Here is a 23,715-nt window from a genome sequence, read left to right as displayed (position 1 = left end):
GACAGTAAGTCACCGTTTACGGATACCGTACAAATAAATGGGGAGAGCCGGAAACTGACAGCATCCTGTCGCAAAATCGTCCGTGGCTTCTCATAAAAAAGCAATTTTATCGTTGTAAACTCCACACATAGTTCACTCCAAAAGGATTGTTTAGTGTAAAACATGTTGAAAATGAGTGGGAAGGAGGTAAATTCATTAAATGATGAGCTGTTTCCTCACAAAAGCAGTTTATTCAGCACACTGAAGCATCTTCTCCATAGACATCCATTGAAAAAGAACGACCTCTTGTCTCCTCGCCAGTGTACCGCTGCGTTATGCTATTCTATACGAACCTCATAGGCTAAATCTTCAGACAGGCTTTGATATTATGTCATTTTACTTGAAACCCGTAATCAGCTGCGCGACTCAAGCGTTGTCTGTGTTTGATGACGTTGCAGGGTATTTTGTCAAGTGGAGTGAACTTCAGATAATTACTATCCTGTGCTCACTAAGTAGGGAACACTTAAATTAGGTGTAATTGCAGCATTACTGATCTGCCACTGTCTGATATGTTTTTTTACTAAGACAACAATATTGTCAAGAAAAAGAGGAAACAACTCTCATCAATAACTTTAGGTATATATATATTGTTTACTTGAATTTCCTGTAATACTTCATAATGCTGTTAGATACCCGAAAGACTTGAAAAACTTAATATTCTATTGCTTGTGCTTTTTTTTTCTGTTCTCAATTTATTAATTACCGTTTGTGTTACGTAATTGCTTGAGAACTTAAAACAGTGTTTTCTTAAGACATTTTTGAAAGCTAAATGCCATTGTTTTTATGTAATATTTATATAAACATTTAACTTTTTAAAGTGTATACAGTAACATAGCCTATTACTTTTGGTATCAAAGTTGGTATTGAGAAGCTTGAAATTTCACTGGCATATGTATAAAATAATGAAAGTTTACTGTAATGCTAAAATGTTGGTATAAATGTGAAGACTTCTTAAGATAGTTGATGATCAGCTGTTATATAACAAGTTAAACATCAAAGACATTATACGTGATTTAGATTTAGCAAAATTATCCAGTATTTGGATTATGGTTCAGCACAGATGTAATGTTGACGTAACTTTATTATGGATGTGAAATGATGTGAAACATATGCATAACTTATTTGTATTACAGTGTTTTCTATTTAACAGTTTTATATATATATATATATATGACAGTTAAAATATCCAACAGTAGAGAGTGCAACAAAAGTGCTCAAAGGTCAAGGGTTCAAATTAGTCTGAAAAACCTCAATAACTATGGCACTCTTATTACATTAAAAGGCTTTATTATTCCATAGATGTAGACAAATTCAGGAGTATTAACCTGTTAAATTCTATGGATCCCCTGGCGGGTCAGAGATAATCATCACTTCTGCATTTATGTTACTTAAAATAACATTAATAGGGCCTCAAAACATTCGCCTTGAAAATTACAAATTCTTTGAAAAATGAGACCAATTTTTTTGCAATTATTCAACAGAATGTGTGAATGGTGAGCTTTTAATTTTTTGTGAAAAATCGTGGGCAATGTGATATTTTTAATGTTATAAGAATGCCATAGTTATTATGCTTTTTATTTTTATTTATTTATTTATTTATTTTGAGCAATCTTCACTGTTCAAGAAAGACTTTCTTTTTTCTGTTTATATTTTATATAGGCTATATTCATTTTTTAACCAATATCTTCATTATTTTGATCAATATAGCTGTATATATATATATATTTAGCTACTGCCCTACCTGAATTCCTATGAATCAGTTTCCATAGTTTCATTATTAAACAACTGTTTCACTGATCCTTGAAAAAATTATAATAATCTCGTGTCGTGACTGTTTTCGTTTCCCTTTAAATGGAATACTTCCGGAAAGACTGTGATTGGGTCGTCGGGCTGTCAATCATCCAGAATGGGCGGATCATTTGTGCCGCTGTTACAGACTGTGGAAGATCAGCCGTCGAACAACAGTCGAACGAAAGATGACTGACAGAAATGGACATAAAACATTATAATAATGCGTGTTTCTTGAGTGTGTAGAGGAACATTGAGTCGTACTGATCGAGTGTTTAATTAGAAGAATCCTACTCGATGTTACAGGAAGTGGGTCGCGCGGGGGAGGGAAGAGCCACAGCGACTCTATTTTTACTCTTTTTATTTTGAGTCGGGCATGAGTTAAAGAATCATAACAGTCGTGGATTACTCCCCGTCGATTAATAAGAATAAACGAGTCGTTAAAGGATGAAATCAAGACAGTGAAAACGCCGTGAATGATCAGCGCGAGAGAGGTAAGTGTTGCGAGCGGCCTCCAACCTATCACATCATATCACATCAATACTGTTATACCTGATGATGCCATTAAAACACAATTACGCACCGATATCACACCGACACTGTTATACCCGACGATGCCGTTAAAACACAATTACGCACCGATATCATATCGATATATATATATATATATATATGTGTGTGTGTGTGTGAGTGTGTGTTTTAAAGCTTATTCTTTTTGAACAGTGTTGGTTGAATTAAAACAGTACTGAATATTATTGACACACTTTTACTGATTATCTACAGTGATTCTGAATATTACAGAGATATTAATACTGATTATTACAGGGGGTCTGGGTATCTCAGTGAGTAAAGACACTGACTATCACCCCTGGAGTCACGAGTTCAAATCCAGGGTGTGCTGAGTGACTCCAGCCAGGTCTCCTAAGCAACCAAATTGGCCCGGTTGCTAGGGAGGGTAGAGTCACATGGGGTAACCTCCTCGTGGTCGTGATTAGTGGTTCTCGCTCTCAATGGGGCGTGTGGTAAGTTGTGTGTGGATCGTGGAGAGTAGCATGAGCCTCCACATGCTGTGAGTCTCCGCGGTGTCATGCACAACGAGTCACGTGATAAGATGCGCGGATTGACGGTCTCAGAAGCGGAGGCAACTGAGACTTGTCCTCCACCACCCGGATTGAAGTGAGTAACCGCGCCACCACGAGGACCTACTAAGTAGTGGGAATTGGGCATTCCAAATTGGGAGAAAAGGGGCTAAAAATTAAAAACAAAAATACTGATTATTACTTGACTTTATCTAATAGTTAATTGTTATTGGTCAATGGTGTTATTCTGTGGTCAAATATTTGTGTTTAATGAGCGCAAAGCTGTGTAAAATTGACTGTTGTCTCGGCTGTGTGTTTCATGTCTGTCTAATCACATAATTTAATCTCAAATCTGTATTTTATAAACTAATAGTCATCGGGTTTGTTTTGTCATATTGACCACATAATTGTAGATTATAGTAAATGGTCTGCACTTATATAGCGCTTTTTTAACCTTAGTGATTCCAAAGTGCTTTACACTGTGTCTCATTCACCCATTCACACACACACACCAATGACGGCAGAGCTGCCATGCAAGGTGCTAGCCTGCCATTGGGTGCAACTTGGGGTTCAGTGTCTTGCCCAAGGGCACTTCGGCATGTGGAGTCATGTGGGTTAGGAATTGAACTGCCAACCCTGCAATTAGTGGCCAACCTGCTCTACCACCTGAGCCACAGCCGCCCAGAATATAATCTCTTACATGTTCAGTCTCGAAACCATGAGTGTGTGTCACTACATCCAACATTTGTTCTTCTAAATGTGTTTTAATGCCTTACAAATGTAAACCTTTAGTTTTCTGTCGTGTATTGAATGCTGTTATTGTGAGTTCTGTTTTATGAGATGTGCAGAAAATTACAGCCAACCAATCAATCAGTAATATTTTATGAATATATTGCTCTCACGGAGTTACATTTAAAGCTAAAAAATGTATGCTATTATTGTCAATTAAAAAAAAAAATCTTTGAAAAAACAATTTTAAAGAAAACAGCATTAATATATATATATATATATATATATATATATATATATATATATATATATTAATACCTTTATATTTAATACCTTTTACTTCATGGTTACACCACATGATCTTTTTAAAGTCGTTAAATCCTTTTTTTGTAACAATGTGTAAAAACAACATGAACTCAAAGATTACATGTCTACAACACATGTGTTTTAAATTAGATGTTTAAAATATTTCTAATTTTTATCACCTCGGACAATATATATATATATATATAAGGGTCAATGATGTGACACTCATTTATTACATTATTGAAAAATACATTACAAATGCAGTTCACACAAAACACTTGAATACAGCTCTACTATGATGAACATGTTTCAGTTTCTGAGTTCAAAGTCATTTTGATCTTTTTTCTGAGGTTTAAAGTGAAAAATGTCATGTGGTGTAACCGTCCGGAGACAGAAAAAATCAAAGTCTCATTAAAAGCTGAAATTCTTAAAATAAAAATGTTGGCATGAGGTGTGCTGAATAATCTTTTATTATTATGTCTTTAAAAAAATGCAGTGAAACAGAGCCTGGGTATCTCAGCGAGTATTGACACTGACTATCACCCCTGGTGTCGCAAGTTTGAATCCTGGGCGTGCTGAGTGACTCCAGTCAGGTCTCCTAAGCAACCAAATTGGCCCGGTTGCTAGGGAGGGTAGAGTCACATGGGGTAACCTCCTCGTGGTCGCTATAATGTGGTTCTCGCTCTCGGTGGGGTGCGTGGTGAGTTGTGTGTGGATGCCGCGGAGAATAGCGTGAAGCCTCCACACGCGCTGTGTCTCCGTGGCAACGTGCTCAACAAGCCACGTGATAAGATGCACCCGGATTAAGGCGAGTCACTACACCACCACGAGGACTTAGAACACATTGGGAATTGGGCATTCCAAATTGGGGAGAAAAAGAAAAAAAAAAGAATGCAATGAATCATTTTTATTTAAAATATGGTTAATATTTGAAAAACTTTTGTCGACCAAATTAAAGTCATGTGGTGTAACCAACATGCAGGTAAAAATGTTGTTGTCAAGTGACAAAAATCATAAAACAGAGAAGATCTCTTTAGACCCGCAAGACTGTGTGAAGATTTAAAAACAAATTTGTCATATCTTTAAATATCAATATTTGGTTCAGGTCATTTGGTGTAACCATGAGAGAACTTCTTGATATCCTTGATCCTAAACATTATTAAAAAATATTTTTCATCTTGAAACAGATGTCTGAAAACGTTTTTGAAATGAATGATGTCATTATGTACACTCTCATGTATTCAAGGTGCAAGAAAACCATTTTAATACCTTTTACTTAATGGTTACACCACATGATCTTTTTAAAGTCGTTAAATCCTTTTTTTGTAACAATGTGTAAAAACATGAACTCAAAGATTACATGTCTAAAACACGTGTGTTTTCGGACAATTTTATTTGTCAATGACCCATATATATATATAATTATTTATGGCTTTAAAAAAAAATACATTGCTAAAAATAAAATATAGTATTCTTTTTTTGTGGTGGCCCAGTGAATGTTGGCAGAGCAAGTCAAATCTGAACTAGGGATGCACAGATATGAAAAAGTGTTCGGCTGCTTCAGTACTGATAACCAAACAATAGATCAATACAGATATTTTGTCACTTTCTCATTTGTCATTATTTGCAAAATGCTTTAAAAATGTATAAAGAGTTACTAAAGCTTTTTTATTGCTCTAACAATAAATATTTCCATTGAACATGATTTGATCTGTTGAACACATGACAGGCCAACAGAGAGCCACAGTGAAATATAAAACAATATGATCAAATGACAATTGATGTGGAATAAAGTTTATTTTGCACTTCTAAAACAGAAAATAGAACATTCACTGATGTGTGATTGGACATTTACACCACCTTTTACCATAGTACTCCACAAAAACTGAAATCGTAAAACTAAACATGGTCAATGTCCCTGATTCATTTGTGTTGGCAGGACGGAGCCCGTGGGCAAACCCGATGCCATGGATTTAAAAACTGCTGTTTTCAATGCTGCCAGAGATGGCAAACTCCGACTTCTGCAGAAACTTTTAGAGAATAAGAGCGATCATGAAGTGATGAAGCTCATGGCAGAGAAAACCAACGGAGCGACACCGTTACTAATGGCTGCCCGTTACGGCCACCTGGAGCTGGTGGAATACCTCATTGAATGCTGCTGTGCTTCCGTGGAGATCGGAGGATCCGTCAATTTCGATGGTGAGATCATTGAGGGAGCGCCGCCGCTCTGGGCCGCGTCTGCGGCGGGACATTTGAAAGTCGTCCAGTCTTTACTGGGTCATGGTGCCTCCGTTAACAACACGACTCTCACAAACTCCACTCCTCTGAGAGCCGCGTGTTTCGATGGACATTTGCATATTGTCAAATATTTGGTGGAACACAAAGCAGATCTGGAGGTGGCCAACAGGCACGGTCACACGTGTCTCATGATATCGTGTTATAAAGGCCACAAGGAGATCGCGCAGTATTTGCTGGAGAAAGGGGCCGACGTCAACAGGAAAAGTGTGAAAGGTAAAGCAGCACAAATGTTTATTTGAATTACTATGTTGTTTACGTGGCATTCACAAATGATTCTGTGAACAATTCTTTATCTGCAGAATGTGACGAGTTCATCTTCTGAAGTCTTTGCACACTTACGGCATAAAATGCCACGTGTGGTTTTCTGCGACTTCATTGAGAGCTGATTTGGCTAGTTTGTAGTCCAATTGTATTCAATGGAATTTCATAATGTTATTTTTTAATTTAATTATTTTGAACCTTATAAAAAGAAGACTTTGGTGGTTTCTCAATGTGCGTTCTTATGTGTTCTCATGTCCTCGTGGACTCGTTCGACATCATCGTTCGCTGCCGAAGTCCAGGCAAGTACTGAGAATACGTACAGTTTGCTGAATGTGTTCTTGATCAGGCCGAATATTGAGGATACACCGGATAGTGACTAATGAGCAAAAACTATTGATGTTTCTTTCGTGAACGAATCAGTCTTTTTGATTTAATCTTTTAAGTGAACGAATCGTTCCCATTCACCTCCATACACTGACTCATATTTTTCATTCACTGAAGTCTCTCCCTTTTGAAGCCAATGGACTCTGCTGCTTTTCATGCCTGTAAAGACTGACTGTAGCATGAGCCAATAGAGCGCAACAGTGCCCGCCCACTTTTTCAGATGTCTGGGTTCAGGAAGTATTTTCCCCATTCATTTCTTCCATAGACTTTTAATAAAATCCTTCATAAAAGAGAGGGCACAAACTACAATCCCATGATGCATTGCGAACTATGTCATTGAACAAAAACAATGGGAATAAATAAAACTATTGATTTTAGGTTATTGATTATAAGTATAGAAACGATATATTTTACCTTTATTGTAAAATATTCCCATTAGGGCTGTAACGATACACAAAATCCATGGTTTTTCAACACCTCGATTTTTGAGCCACAGTTCGGTTCATACCTCGATATGTTTTTTGATTATTTTATTTTTTTTGGGTGGGGTGGAATAATCAGAATCTTGGTGACAGGAGTTTCCAGTGTACAACATTACAAAAACAGCAGCAAGACATAGATAATAATAAAAAATAGTTATACACATACGTACAGACACACACAGACATACATACATAAACATACGTAGTGCTAATACATCTAATACAAATCTGTTATGTACAGTGCAAATGTTTTTTTTGTTTTTTGTTTTTTCCCAGAGGAATGAAATGGCAGAAGAGGTTGGATGTGTTGGATAAATATAAGAAAGACGAAACTGTGTATTGCACATAGTTATTGCTCAATTGGGGCAATTTAACTGTTCATGAGATGGATAGCCTGAGGTGAATAAACTGTTCCTGTGCCTGATGGTTCTGGTGCTCAGAGCTCTGAAGTGTCGGCCAGAAGGCAACAGTTCAAAAAGGTAGTGGGCAGGGTGAGTGGGGTCCAGAGTGATTTTTCCAGCCTTTTTCCTCACTCTGGAAGTGTATAGTTCTTGAAGGGAGGGCAGGGGGCAACCAATAATCCTCTCAGCAGTCCGAACTGTCCTTTGTAGTCTTCTGATGTCTGATTTCGTGGCTGAACCAAACCAGACAGTTATTGAAGTGCAGAGGACAGACTCAATGACTGCTGAGTAGAACTGTATCAGCAGCACCTGTGGCAGGTTGAACTTCCTAAACTGGCGAAGGAAGTATAACCTCTGCTGGGCCTTTTTCACAATGGAGTCAATGTGGGTCTCCCACTTCAGGTCCTGTGAGATGGTAGTGCCCAGGAACCTGAATGACTCCACTGCTGCCACAGTGCTGTTTAGAATGGTGAGGGGGGTCAGTGTTGGAGTGTTCCTCCTAAAGTCCACAATCATCTCCACCGTTTTGAGCATGTTCAGCTCAAGGTAGTTTTGACTACACCAGACAGCCAGCTGTTCAACCTCCCTTCTGTATCCAGACTCATCGTCATCTCGGATGAGGCCGATGACAGTGGTGTCTTCTGCAAACTTCAGGAGATTGACAGAGGAGTCCTTGGCGATGCAGTCGTTGGTGTAGAGGGAGAAGAGTAGTGGGGAGAGCACACATCCCTGGGGGGCACCAGTGCTGATTGTACAGGTGCTGGAAGTGAGTTTCCCCTGTCTCACAAGCTGCTGCCTGTCCGTCAGAAAGCTGGTAATCCACTGACAGATAGACAGATAGTCAGGGTGACAGGTCTGTAGTCATTAAGTCCTGTGATTTTTGGTTTCTTTGGGACAGGAATGATGATTGAGTGTTTGAAGCAGCATGGGACTTCACACTGTTCCAGTGATCTATTGAAGATCTGTGTGAAGATGGGGGCCAGCTGGTTAGCACAGGATCTAAGACATGCCGGTGAAACGCCATCTGGGCCCTGTGCTTTCCTTATCCTTTGTTTTTGAAAGCCGCAGCTCACGTCATCTTCACAGATCTTAAGTGCAGGTTGAGTAGCAGGAGGGGGGTTGCAGGAGGTGTTGGTGTTTGTGTGAAGTAAAGGTCAGAGTGGGTGTGGGGTGTGAGATTGGGCCTTTCAAATCTACAGTAGAACACATTCAGGTCGTCAGCCAGTTGTTGGTCCACCACAGGGTTGGGGGTAGGAGTCCTGTAATTTCTAAGTTGTTTCATGCCACTCCACACTGATGCAGGGTCATTAGCTGAAAACTTGTTTTTCAGCTTCTCAGAGTATCTTCTTTTAGCCACTCTGATTCCCTTATTCAGTGTGTTCCTGGCCTGATTGTACAAGACTTTATCCCCAACTCTGTAAGCATCCTCTTTGGCCTGACGATGCTGCCTGAGCTCTGCTGTAAACCACGGTTTGTTGTTGTTGAACTTTAAATAAGTCCTAGTAGGAATGCACATATCCTCACAGAAGCTGATATATGATGTAACAGTATTTGTGAGCTCGTCCAGATTGGTGTCTGCAGCCTCAAAAACACTCCAATCAGTGCAGTCAAAGCAGGCTTGTAGTTCCAGCTCTGCTTCATTGGTCCATCTCTTTACAGTCCTTAATACAGGCTTAGCAGATTTTAATTTCTGCCTGTAGGTTGGAAGAAGATGAACCAGACAGTGATCAAAAGCTGCTCTAGGGACAGAGCGATATGCATCCTTTATTGTTGTGTAACAATGATCCAGTATGTTCCTGTCTCTGGTGTATGTAATGTGCTGTTTGTATTTGGGCAGTTCACGTGTGAGATTTGCTTTGTTAAAATCCCCAAGAATAATAATAACTGAGTCAGGGTATTGTTGTTCAAGAACACGTTTGGTGCGATATACACACTCACCAGAATATACGAGGAAAACTCCCGCGGCGAGTAGAAAGGCTTACAGTTAATAAAGAGCGCTTCCAAAATAAGACAGCATATCATCTTTAACGTTGTTACATCTGTACACCAACTTTCATTAATGTAAAAGCATGTTCCACCGCATCTCATTTTCCCCGTTAACTCCATGATGCGATCTGCTCTGAACAGCTGGAAGCCCGGCAGATGTAACGTGCTGTCTGGAATGGCTTCATTCAGCCAGGTTTCCGTGAAGCACAAGGCAGCAGAGTTTGAAAAGTCCTTGTTTGTGCGGGTGAGGAGATGTAGTTCGTCGTTTTGTTAGAACGAGAGCGGAGATTCGCAAGATGAATACTCGGCAGCATTGTTCGAAAGCCCCGCTGACGGAGTTTGACCAGTGCGCCGGCTCATTTTCCTCGCCTACGTCTCCTGAACAACACAGCCGCGCCTCCAACTAAAATGTCCAGCAAAACGTCTGAATATTCAAAAACCAGGAAAAGACTGTCTGGTATAAGCTGTTGAATGTTCAGCAGTTCGTCTCTGGTAAAACTGACTGGAAAAAGATTACTAAACACAGGACAAACAAACAAAAACAACAACACAATAGGAGAGCTCCACACCGAGGCAGCCATCATGATGTTTTTTTAATAGGATTCAAAACAGTGTTACTATGAATGCAAACTTTAATACAGTGAAAAAGACGCTCTATTAGCATAACATAAATATACATAAATAAATAAATATTTCCAACATTCTTTTGAATGTCCATGTACTAAAATAAAATATTTGATGCCATGAGTGTACCTTCATTTACTATTACTATTATTTTAAATGGCCATGGAAAATGAAGCAATGTGGTAACAATTTTACCTGGTCACAAAAAGTAGTCCGTTAATTTACCGGATGAACTTTCACCTTTTGCTGACCCTTTATGCTTCGTAGAGCTAATGTGTGCTTCTAAATCATTTGCACCTTTATTAGCAACTGACACATAAGTGCCAGCTTTACATGTCATACATTCTGCTTCCCACAGATCTCGACCTGGACGAAAGCATGGGAATTTTGTGCAAATCTTCTGTAAATTTGCACTTCCGTTTGGGCATTGTTTCCACTCAGCTGTCATTTACTGCCACTGTCAAGCAACTGTTTGACGCCGAACAACAGTGCTTTTGCGTGTTCACGGAGAGATTGACAGGCAGGAATTTGGCCAATAGTTGCTGCAATGCTCTTATAAACGACCAATTGGTGTGCGAGAAGGCAGGACTTACAAAGAGGGGTTAAAGCAATGCAAATATGCGCGCACACACAATGAAGTATTAGACCACATGCACATCATAATGCAACTAAAGCCGAATCCCGGACATTTTCGCAAATTTAGAAATCCTAGCCTGAAAAAGAGGACATGTCCGGGAAAAAGAGGACGTATGGTCACCCTAATTTTATTGTAGTGTGTGTAAAGAGCTCAAGGGGCTGCATCTGTAACTGATGGCAGGCTGCTGGGGTTGGAGAGGGGCGTGTGTTGCGACTGTTTGTATCGCGATTTCAGTTGCGGTTCATGTATCGTTACAGCCCTAATTCCCATATGTAGAAATATATAGTATATAGTAGTTTAAGGGTGAAGAGACACCGACTCGATTACGTCATTCCCAGTGCATCATGGGAGTGTGAGGTCCCTCCGAGGCAAGATTCGTTGGCTGCGGTTCCCTGATTGAAGTTTTCTCTGCTGGACTATGTAGTTGTTTACCATGAATTCTGCTATCAAACATGATTTTTAAATAAAGTTGAGATGGCTTCAACAGAAGCATATACCATCGATGAACAACCTCACAGCTCACGATAGGTCTGTCTTTAAAGATTTATAAGTTATCATTGAAAATCAATTTGTCTGTGGAATAAATGAATGGGATTTTTCTTCCAGAACCAGACTGTTGCGCTCTATAGCAATCGAGTGCATGCTGTGAAGGAGTATATCATTGGTTGGACCCACTGAACGAATACACCCCTTAACTGAACTAGTCAGTCATGTTGTTCATGTCGTGAAAGAACTGAATGTACTAGTACACTCGTTCATGACCAACATGAACAAATCAGTCATCATGAATGTTGTTCATATCTCAATCTCGTTCAACAGGAAATGCAGCCGGATGAATTATGAATAAAAGGGAGTGATGACCACACATTACAATGACATATGGGCGTTATTGAAAGTATTGTGTCCTTTTTTTGTATAGCTTGATAAAAAGTCGTGCTCAGCAGTTCACAGTATGATAGATATGCTTTGTTGTTATTTGTGGGAAAAGACTTATGTTGCTTTAACGCTTTGCAGTGCTGAAGTATCTTAGTAGAGTTTTTATAAAGGATAATTAGACGTGTTCTGGTCAAGAATTATTGCTTTCGGTTTAATGCGATTACTTAAAAGACCGTAATTTGGTGCCATCTGCAGGCGCAAAGAAATAACTTGAAGATATTGTCAGTAAACAAATCAATTAATGAATCTGAACAAATCTTTTTGGTGAATCAAAAGAATCGAGTCACTGAAATGGATCAAAATCACCACCACTAGAAAAATCTATTTGAAGCCCCAGAAGTGATTACAGCATTATGGTGGCAGACGAAGGACATTTATCTTTTTTTCCTCTCAAGAGATTCCCGCTATAAGCTCATGAGAGTCGTCAAACTATGACAACTTTGTTTTGTTAGGCATCACTTTAATAAAGGAACAAACAGATGAAGGAAATGAGTGTTAGCCGATTTTATTCTTTTAACACTTTTAACGCTAGTCCTGCGAAAACTTGTTCTTTCACTGGATACAAATGTGCTGTGACGGTCAATTACATTAAGATCGCAGCACATCTCAAAGCTCACAATAGTTGTACGTCCTCCTGTCCTTCAGAGTTTGTTCTTTTAAGGTAGCTTGGGAAGACCGGTCTTCATAAGAAAACAGAGTCCGTTCTCTGCCTTCATAGCATTGGAAACACCATTTGACACTGATTATATCTTGAGATGCTGTGTGTAATTTGTACCATTAGTGCTAACATACAGAATTGCAAAAAAATCACTTTTCAAACAGGTTTTCCCAACATTCACCCTGTCTTCCATTGGTTGGACAAACCAGTATTTTCATCCCACACTTTATCGGTTGAGCCAGTGTTGCTGTGTTGGGCTGTAGGGCTGCAACTAACGATTGTTTTGATAATCGACTAATCTAAAGATTATTAGAACAATTATTCGACTATTCTGGCGATTATTCCAACGATTAATCATCAGCTCTTAAACGACTATTCAGCTTGTGTCTCGACTTAAAAGGTTGTATTAAATGTGCTTACAATAAAGAGGACAAAATCATCTTTTAAGAATACCTCGAAATTAAATACACTGAATTACAAGTACATTTTTATTTTTAAGTTTAATTTAGTAAAAAAATTCACTGAGAAAATAAATAAATAATTGTAATCAAGTGTTTTTGTCTTGTTTTCTGTAAAATTATCTAAAAATCCTTAAAACAAGATACATTTACTTGAGAAGCAACATATAACATATATAAGACTTCTTTTAAGAGAATGTATCTTGAATATGAGTATATTTTGTATATAAGTGTATTTTTTCTTCTGCCAGTGTAGTAAAGACAAAATATACTCATATTCAGGGTCTGAAATTAACTTTTTAGCCCACCAGCCAAGGTGACTGGTAGATTAAAAAAATTAACCAAATATTAACCAGCCAGTCAGATTTCTTACTGGACAATTTATTTTTATTTATTTAATTGCAATTTATTAAAGTGGATTTTACAGACATGAGAGATAAATAAACAATGCTGTTAGCATGTTTAAAAGGGAACTGTTTTTAAAAAAAAAAATGTAAGAATTATTTATGAAATATTTATTTCCAGATAGTCCATTTAGAATTATTTTTCAGATTATTCACATATTACAAAAATACTACATTTGTATTTTAAACTACATGTTGTCATATGAACAACTAGTTTGTAATAGACTTATAACCGAGTTATACAGTATGAGAGCGTCCTCTAGAGACGAAATAAAAACTATCACTTCACTGATGCTTTGTGGTGTCTGTTTTGACATGTGAGACTATATGATGCGAAGCACTTAAGATGAAGATTTAAAACATCAACAATGAAAAGGTATGTATACAGTACACTACAGTACACGTCATATCTCTATAAAGTAATTAATTTGTTGACTAGATGTTGCATTAGTAGAGAACAGCAGTATGTTTGCCGACAAGGCTGAGAGGACGCTAACATTAAAGGTAACCTCAAGCGGTTAGAACAATATGACAAAAACACGCACAAGTCCTGCCCAAACGTTTAAATGTCACGACTGTTACCATCTATTTGCATTAGTTTATATCCAGCTGGTCACGTTTATGCATTCATTATCCTGCCAAGTTGCATATTTAAAGCTAGTGACGTGAGAAAGCAATTTAATATCTTCATGCAGCCGAGAGAAATGTATAAACAAATCAGAAACACATCTGATTTCAATTAAATGTTTTTATCCTCACTGTAATACGATGACTTCAGATCGATCACATTCTTGTGCTAATAAAGGCGAGACACAGCGCAACAAATACAGTTTAACAGAAAGCAGGTGTCTCAATATGCTTTTAAAGTTCTTTTTAATCGGACACATCATCTAAAAACAGCGCTCGTGCAGGAGACGCTGAATAAACAAAAACAAAGGGAAACAAAGATGCTCATCTAGTGTGCGTTTACATAGAAAAACAAATGGATGGTTGCAAAAGCGTTCGGTGTGAACAGCCCCTTACAGTTGGTGGAGGTCTTTGGCTGTTGTGTCTTGCTCTCTTATAAGCGTTTCTCAGATTATGAGTTGTTTAAATGCTTTGTCAGGAAAGATGTTCAACTTGGAAATGTGTGTCTCAAGATCCTCGCTTTCGGTTCCAGTCTGTTGTGTTCCGATACTGATACCTGTTTATTAGTGCCCAAGCACTGAAAGTGCAGAGGCCCTATTGTTGTTTTAAGGATTATTATTATTATTATTATTATTATTATTATTCTTTCAAGGTTTTCGGTACTTTTGGGGTACTTAACATGCATGAAAACTCTTGAAATTTTGCACAAATATCAGAGTCGTCGGCCATTAGGGCTGAGCAAAGTTGCAAGACTTTGTAGTTGCTAAATTGCGAACTGATTTTTGATATTTTGAACGGTGTCACCATGGCGAAGCAATACATTTATGGCAAAAAATGGAAAACAGGAAGTGCCTTGTATCTTCTGTGTGCATTGTGTGATTTTGATGAAAATTCAGCTGTATATTTGGTAATAGGGGCTGATCACATCGATGCAGCTATTATGGATCACGGTCATAGTGCCACCAACTGGCAGCAGGAAGTATGGCACTTTTAAAATACTTTGAAATAGCCCTCTTGTGTTTATATGAATTCCTTCAAAATTCTTTAGAATAATGTCAAGACACTACTATGTAAAATTGAAAAGGAATATTTGATATCTTAAATACTGTTGACATGGCAACACATTAATTGTTATTATTCCTTTCTTCCTATATTTGGGTGTTTTGAGGCACTTGCCATACTTAAAATTTCATGAAATTTTGCACACACATCAGAGTCTTTGGCCATTAGTTATGGGCAAAAGTTCATGCATGGGCGTGTGGGGGGGCTCTGTAGCGCCCCCTTTAAAATGGGTGTGTAAGACGGTCTCTGTAGCACCCCCATTTTCACATACAGTCACCAAAATTGGTACATATGTAGTTCTCATCATAAAAATAGATATTACATCTGCCCAACAGGAATTTGGCCATTTTGGATTTTTGAATGTTGCAGTCTCTGAACTTTTAAATACTCCTTCTAGGGGATTCATGAGACTGTCACCACATTTAGACAACATTATGAGAAGATATTGAAGATGCTAAATTTTGAACAGATTTTTAATATATCGAACGGTGTTGCCATGGCGAGGCATTACATTTATGGCGAAAAATGGGAAACAGGAAGTGTCTCATCTCTGTGTGCAAAGTGTGATTTAGATCAAAATTGAGATGTATGTTTAGTCTTGGGGGCTAATCACATAGATTTGACTATTTTGGGTCATGGTCATAGTGCTACCACCTGGCACCAGGAAGTGTGGCTCTTACAACAGACTTTAAAATAGTCCTCTTGTATTTACCCAAATTGCTTCAAAATTGTTTAGAATAATGCCAAATGCATGTGTCCACATTGCATTGTTTTCAGAAAGCCACCAGGTGGAAATGGACCAGTTGTTCTTGGGCCTGTCATCACTGTTTGCAGCTATATTTTGGTTTGGACCAGTAACGGCAGATTCTGATCCGTGGCATTAAGTAATTCCATGCACAAATGCGTTTTTATGACAGTACTCAGTTTTTCCTCATTTTTTAAAATTTACTTGTTCATTGTGGTATATAAGCAATATCACACTTGCTATATGTCCCTAAATCAGCACTGCTGTGATTACCGATGTAGGGCCATATTGCACACTTGCTCCTGTGATATTGCTTAAATATGTCATGACTAGAGATGAGGGATATATCGGTTGATTCCACTGGCGAAAAAACAATATTGTAAATATCATGATTACTGCACAGTATTATATTAAAGGAGGAGATGACAGTGTTTCACTATAACTGTCAAATACACACTGCACTTTCAGTAATCTGCCAAAATTAAAGCTCCATGTAAAGATGAATACAACAGAAAAGTATTACCTTTGTTAAAAACAAATCTGATCCTCAAAATATTAGTAATTCAGTATTATATAGAGCTGTCAGAATTAACACGTTAACGCATTCAATTTAAAGTTTAACGCGTAAATTTTTCTTAACGTTTGTACTGCGTAAACTCTTGTGTGAAGGTTGGAAGCTTTGTAATGTGTCTGCCCAAAGTAATTACACTGATGCACGTGCCACAAACGGACACAACTGCACCAGAGCCCTTCTACCAAGTGGAGCCTACAAGCTTAGTATAAAACAGCATAATGCGGCAGTCCCATAGACATTCTATGAGCGGTACTGTGATAACACGCTAGTTAAATGTTACACTCTCTCAAATGGTAGAGGAGGTTGTTATCTCAGTAAATAAAAGAATCTCTGACAGTGCTTACCTGTCTGTAATTAAATGATGGAGAAAGGAGCTATTTACTGTACAAAACAAGCACAGATGGGACTTGTGATAGAAATCAAGTATTTATCAGCCTATGTAAGGCACACCAGATCTTAACTAACACCAAAACGCAGAATGAGACGTTTTTGTTTACAAGCGCTTTTCATGGTGAGTTCAAAGCGGCGCTCGATGCTGGTGTTGACGCTTTGATGCGAATCATGAACACAGCTTCGTGATTGCTGTAGGAAAGTAGCCACAGTCTGCCGGCAGATTAATATTATGGAAGATGAGAGATTAAGAGATTTAAAGCCCATTGCAATGAATATGCAACCTATGCGGAGACTACTAGTCAAACTACCTCTTAGACTTTGGTAAACGTTTAATTTTACTTGAATTGGTGATATTTTAGTGCATTTCTATCTTTATACTGTGGAAGACTTTGTTTGGAAAATGTTAATCAATATATTGTTAAATTTTGTTTTTCCTTAAGATGGAAATAAATGCATTTTGACAGGAAAAGAAGTATATATTGGTGTAAAATTTTAGCACTTTCAAAATCTGTGATTAATCGATTAACTACAAATAATAATGCGATTAATTGTGATTAAAAATTGTAATCGACTCAACAGCACTAGTATGATATTATAACAATAGATTTGACTGTGTCCGAAAAAAATAAAATAAGTAAATAAATAAAAAGAACACAGTAGTATAATAATATTCAACTGGTTCCAAAAAATAAGTGTGAAGTTTGTTTTTGCACACCCTGCTGATTCACAAATATATATTTTTTTAAATATCTGTTGGGAAATAATGCCTTTTTTTTAATGTATTGTTGTAAATTGGTGCATATAAATGAAAAAGATTATATTAATAATTTTTACTTGTATTCACCAAGTAAAAAAAACTGTGAAAAATTAACTAGATTTTTACTTCCTGCATTAAATATTTTTAATCTACTTATCTATAATGGCTGTTTGGTTGAAATGATGGTTCCTCTGATTTAAATAAAAATAATTTTAAGCCATTTCAGAGCAGATACATTATTATTGAGATACATATCAAATAAAAATATTGAAATGTAGTTTTTGCTGTCTTATTGCCCAGCCAAAGTCACGACTCCACTGATCAGTTTCTATGATTTGGGTTTGTGTGCGGACTGGCCCTGAGCCCAAAACCTTCTGTTTGTTTTCAGTATTGTGTTGAAGTGCTCAAGGAAAAAGGATTTTATAGTTTCCTTTTACAAAGTATTCCAGTAACTCTTTGAGCAGTGTAATGTATTTCGTATTCATTAATGGAACTTGTTTTCTGTGTGTTTTAAAGGTAACATGGCTTTACATGATTGTGCTGAATCTGGCAGTTTAGAGATCATGAAGATGCTGCTGAAGTTTGGAGCCACCATGGAAAAGGACGGTTACGGAATGACTCCGCTGCTCTCCGCTAGCGTGACGGGCCACACCAATATTGTGGATTTCCTCACACAACATCCTCAAACAAATAAAAAGGAGCGCATTAATGCCCTGGAGCTGCTGGGAGCCACTTTTGTGGATAAGAAGAGAGATCTTTTAGGAGCGCTGAAGTACTGGAAGAGAGCCATGGATCTGCGATACAGCGATTCTAACGATATATTGTTGAAAGAAGAACCTAAGCAGCTCATCATGGCGTACGATTACACCAAAGAGGTGAACACGTTTGAGGAGCTGGACGGCTTGATCGCAGACCCCGATGACATGAGAATGCAGGCCCTGCTTATTCGAGAGCGCATTCTCGGCCCAGCACACCCAGACACATCCTACTACATCCGCTACCGGGGTGCCGTGTACGCGGACTCTGGGAATTTCAATAAATGCATAAAATTGTGGAGGTACGCTCTTGACATGCAGCAGAGAAACTTGGACCCTCTCAGTCCCATGACGGCCAGCAGTCTGTTGTCTTTTGCCGAACTCTTCTCCTTCATGCTGCAGGACCGAGCCAAAGGCCTGCTGGGAACCTCTGTGTCCTTCGACGACCTGATGGAGATCCTTGGGAAGAGCGTTCTGGAGATTGAGCGTGCCGTCAAACAGCCGCAGCCCGGTCCGGATCCGGCTCAACTCAGCAAAGTTCTGTCCATCATCCTGCACCTCATCTGTCTGCTGGAGAAGGTCCAGTGTACCGTGGAGCAGGATCACTTCAAGAAAGAGACCATCTACAAGTTCCTGAAGCTGCAGCCCTGCGGGAAGAACGGCTACAGTCCTCTGCATCTGGCTGTGGACCGGAACACCACGTGCGTGGGCCGTTATCCCGTCTGCAAGTTCCCCTCATTCCATGTGACGTCCATCCTGTTGGAGTGTGGCGCCGATGTGAACAGTCGAGACGAAGACAACAACAGCCCGCTGCACGTCGCCGCGTCCAACAACCACACCGACATCATGAACCTGCTGATTTCCTCTGGCACTCACTTCGACAGCACCAACTCCTTCAAACAGACGCCGTGTGACCTGCTGGACGAGAAGGAGCTGGCCAAGAACCTCATCCAGCCCATCAATCACACCACACTGCAGTGTCTGGCCGCTCGAGTCATTATCAAACACAGTCTGACGTTCAGAGGAAACATCCCTGAGAAACTGGAGGCCTTTGTGCTGCTGCACAGATAGTGATGCTCATGAACTTCCTCTGCTGGAGAAGATGGCATGCACAACAGAGTCCTACCATCTTTGCTTGTATTACTGTTCCATTTCTTCTTGTTTCTTGACAGGTTTGTATCTCCTTTGCTTTGAATGAATATCTCTATGCAAAGATGGTAGGACACGCCTGGTTTTGTTGCCGATTTCTGGACCATACGGTTGTGTATGTTTACAATTCTGCCCTCACTGTATTGTTGTGTTGAGTGGAACAGATCGCTGTCATTACTCTCCTCAAGCGTTCTGATGTGCTTCATGTTTGCGGATACCATAAGTGCTTTTATTCTTCTATGCACAGGCTGTGATATCGGGACTGTTCTGTCTTACTGCATTCTGTGACTGCCTGTTTTTAACATTCATCTTTTTCCTCATTATACTAAACTGATCATGACGTGGTTAAACACATCAGTGATTGAGATCTCTCAATCTTTGAACTCATCTGCATTGAGAAACTGTCAAAAGTAAACACACATTGACCCGCCTCAATGTTTTATCTCACAGCATGTAGTGAAGTTTTACGGTTTACCCATCAAAGTCGATCAGAGGCGTTATGAACAGAGCTCTGCTTCAAGTCTCTGTTTATTTTTAGTTCATCTGGCTCGTGTGAGATGATGACGATTATATTTCATTTTCTGGAATCTGCAGCTCTGTGTCGTTTCAGTTTGAACTCAAGGGCTCTGGATTATTTTACACTAGTCAATTAAACAAATGTACAGTACTGTCAAAGGACTTGAACTTTATTGCAGTTAAAATTCATATTCATATTACAATAGTATAAAGCTTGTTGATGTCCTTAGATCATAATTGACAATAAACCATGTTGCACTTCTCTGATTGGCACTGTTTTTATTTCCTGGTCTCAAAATAGAGTTTGGACACTTGAAGTGTGAATGTAATTTCATTAGATCAAGTGTGATCTCTACATGTCTTAAATGCCGTTTTTCTTGGAGCGAACTGATATAGTGTAAAGGGCCACTAAGTTACAGTTTACGCACTACTAAATATTTGAGTGTTGCATCATTAAACTAAAGGTGACGCATAACCCGAAGTGCTCGGTCCAGGAGTAATTAAATGAGCTCATGATTTGCATAACAGACTTCAATCCTTTAGACAAACTGTATATGATGATTTGGACATTTACATTCTTTTACATTTATGAGAGAGAACATTATGGGTCTCTTCTAAAAGCTAGTGAGCTTCCACTGGAGGCAGCATTTAAGACATCATAGGTGCCGCACTCCTGACGCAATGCTGCCTCATAAGATATCTAATTTTAGACAAATTATAAGGTAAGCCGTGTCCCAAACGACACACTATACACTTATAAAATATACTGTCACTCAGTCATGTAGTGTATGAATTTTCAAAGTGTATTATTGTCCTGAATGGAACACTAAACTGATTTTTACTACACATAATCATTCGTAGTTTAACAGCTGACGGAAGTGACGTTTCAAGCACACGTGATGTGTTGCCGTTAGCTTTAGCGTGTTAGCCAACCACAGTTCAACACTTGTATCTTAAACAATGTACATATTCACACAGCTTGGGGTGATGGAAAAGCTTTCAACTCACATTTATAAGGTGCTGTATTCTTCATTATTTACAACTGTTTTGTCAGACCAGCAGCGCAGCCAGGTAACTCCGCCCCTTCCGCTACATACTGCGTGCGCTGAGTGCATGAAGTGTGCAACATTTCACACTCCGTTTTGACGGCTGAAAAAGTGCATCATCCGGGTACTTAAAGTACACTTCTTTTTGCTGCATTTTCAGTGTAAACGTACTACTCGCTGTAGTTTTGCATGTATCCACCTTTTTCCTGATCGCGGAAGTGTTCCATGATTTGCCTATTTTCAATTTCCGGTCTCCAGTGTTTTCACCTGCATTGGCGTATATTCCTAGAGGGTAATGTGATGTTTAAAGTATTACATCTGCAAACATTTTCAAAAACATGTGGCTTTAAAGTGCTAATACTTTGAGATTTGTTTTACAGTGCCTCACCTTAGTGTGTAGATGTCATGAAGCGATGGTCTGAGGTTAGTTGATATCATTAACTACTTTGAGTTATGACAGCCAACAACTGCACAAGTTAATTAATTTTTACTCAAATAACACTGAAATGGTTGTTCTCTGTCTGCATCGGTCGTTTCGGTAGTTTTTACATTGTGTCTCCAGACCAGAAACACAAAACAGGCAATTAGAATCATCATGGCGCCACCAAGTGGTTGCTCAGGAAAACTGTGGATACTTCCCCGGTTAGGCAATCCCAGAATGCACCGTGACGAGCTCGGTGGAAAAATAAATCCAAGATAGTGTACTTCTGATACATTCAATACAGGAAAGTATTGATCATTTTTTATATATAATTGAAAACTAACCATTTTACCCATAATGTGTGTTTACTATGCGTATTTATGCTCATTAGAGTATCGTTAGGGGTTCCTCTCGCGTCACCTCTATTGAAATCAGTTGCGAGTCGAGTCTTGCGTGCGCTGCGCGTGACGAGCGCTATTTGAATGACACGCAGAGCTGCTGCCTATGTAGAGCGTTTCAAATCACTCTTATGAGGCATCATAGAAGACAGTTACCTATGTAGGCAGTGAGGTAGCTCGCTAAGTTTTGGACATACCCTATGTAACAAACTGACGTCTTCAGTAATTCAGCCCCGCCCCTTCTCCGCTCTTCCGAATTTTGTCATCTAACTTCCTGTTTGTATTGAAGCTACTGAGAAGAGTCGATCAAAATGAATTACGTGTGGGAGCACAAAGTATTTTTCCCCAAGAGTTGGTGGTGTGAGTCTACAGCTCCCCTTTACAACGTGAAAATGCTCGTAAGGTGTTTTTGCTGTCAAAATCAAATCAAATCACATTTATTCTGTCACTGTCACTCTAAATGTTAATAATAATTTGTATTAAAACATGTAGTTGACATGAAACTTCCAACATTGACAGCTCGTATTATTACACATGCAAGTTCATAACATTAAAGGAAGTTACATTTGTACATTTTAAAATTAATTTTTAAATTAAAAGGCTTAAGTGTGATTAAAAATGTTTTAAACGAAATATAAAATAAAACATACACTTTCACATGTTTATGTGTGTGTGTATAAATATAGTTGCACCTCTTCCCCCATCCCAGTTAAACACTCCAAAAATCTGCTTACCTTAAAGGTGCTGTAAGCGATTTCTTCATGGAAATGTGTGTAAAAATGTTCCTACTCCCTGAAAGATATTAATGAAATAAGTGTTGTGAGATGTCTCACCGGTCTCTGTGACAGCTCTAGACTCGGTAAACAGCGAACAAAAATGTGTCCACGGTCTCTGACACTTTCTGCCTGTCAATCATTTTGCGCGTTCTCATAGTGTTGTAGTTTCAGTGAATTATTGAGGCTTAATGACATTTTCTTGGCATGTTGTTCATAACAGTTGCCAGTTGAGGGCGCTATTTTACTACTGTTGTTTTTGGCTCCTGTCAGTCTCAATAAAGCTCATTTGGTATCTTTGGAGTACCGGGTTTTGGGAAAAGGGGGCGTGGCTAATCCAACAGCTCAGCTTGTGGGAATTCTAGAATGGCTAAAATCGCGTACAGCACCTTTAACTACATCGCGATGGGTGAATGACATGAGAAGATGGCCAGAAGTGTCCTACAGAAATATTTTAAATGACTTTGTGTTGTCTCTTGTAGTTTCATGAGCACAGAGGCATATCAGTACATCCACAGCATAAAGGTAAGATCTTGTGTATTTACTATGAATGAAATACTCTTGTTTTAAAATCTCCCCTCTCTGCTTCCGTTGTTATGACATCCCCTGAACACTTTAAAATACTCATGATAGCTTTTGGCAACTCTTTATACCATGGTCTGTTCGAATACTCGATTCTGATTGGCTGGAATGCGTTGAATGCACAGGTAGTTCTGGTCAGTTTTAATCACCATTCGATATTAATGTGCTGTTTGTAACTATAGCAACATAACATTACAGAGCAAGCAGAGTGAACTATAGCAACTGAAAACATTTCCTAACTACTTTCAACAGCATAGCTAATCTACTGAAGTTCAGCTTGTTTTGCACGAAGGGTGAGAGAAGGAACCAGGACCTATTAAATGCATCTTTCAAGTCCGACAAGGCGATGCAAATAGTAATGTGTTGTGTATGTTATGTGCTGAAGTGCGCCTATAGCCACTAGAGCCCCCATCCCGCTCACACATCTCTGACTCAAACACTGATGAA

General features: G+C 38.8%; 1 protein-coding gene across 1 annotated transcript; it reads left to right on the top strand.

Moving 5' to 3' along the window:
- The first annotated feature begins 1,929 nt into the window (after window positions 1-1,929).
- LOC127414558 (protein fem-1 homolog C-like) lies at window positions 1,930-20,308 on the top strand. Its single transcript, XM_051652671.1, has 3 exons — window positions 1,930-2,321; window positions 5,881-6,452; window positions 18,145-20,308. The coding sequence occupies exons 2-3, from the start codon at window positions 5,909-5,911 to the stop codon at window positions 19,452-19,454; spliced, it is 1,854 nt and encodes a 617-aa protein (XP_051508631.1). The 5' UTR covers window positions 1,930-2,321; window positions 5,881-5,908; the 3' UTR covers window positions 19,455-20,308.
- The last annotated feature ends 3,407 nt before the right edge of the window (window positions 20,309-23,715 follow it).

The sequence above is a fragment of the Myxocyprinus asiaticus genome, chromosome 24 (assembly GCF_019703515.2).
Source record: "Myxocyprinus asiaticus isolate MX2 ecotype Aquarium Trade chromosome 24, UBuf_Myxa_2, whole genome shotgun sequence".
NCBI lineage: Eukaryota > Metazoa > Chordata > Actinopteri > Cypriniformes > Catostomidae > Myxocyprinus > Myxocyprinus asiaticus.
The sequence above is the reverse complement of the archived record's forward strand: the minus strand, read 5'-3'. Positions and strand labels throughout refer to the sequence as shown.

Excerpts from the sequence above, each read along its gene's own strand:
- LOC127414558 (XM_051652671.1), top strand. The coding sequence starts at position 5,909 with ATGGATTTAAAAACTGCTGTTTTCAATGCTGCCAGAGATGGCAAACTC. Across the intron at positions 6,453-18,144 it reads CAACAGGAAAAGTGTGAAAG|GTAACATGGCTTTACATGAT; the intron begins GTAAAGCAGCAC and ends TGTGTTTTAAAG.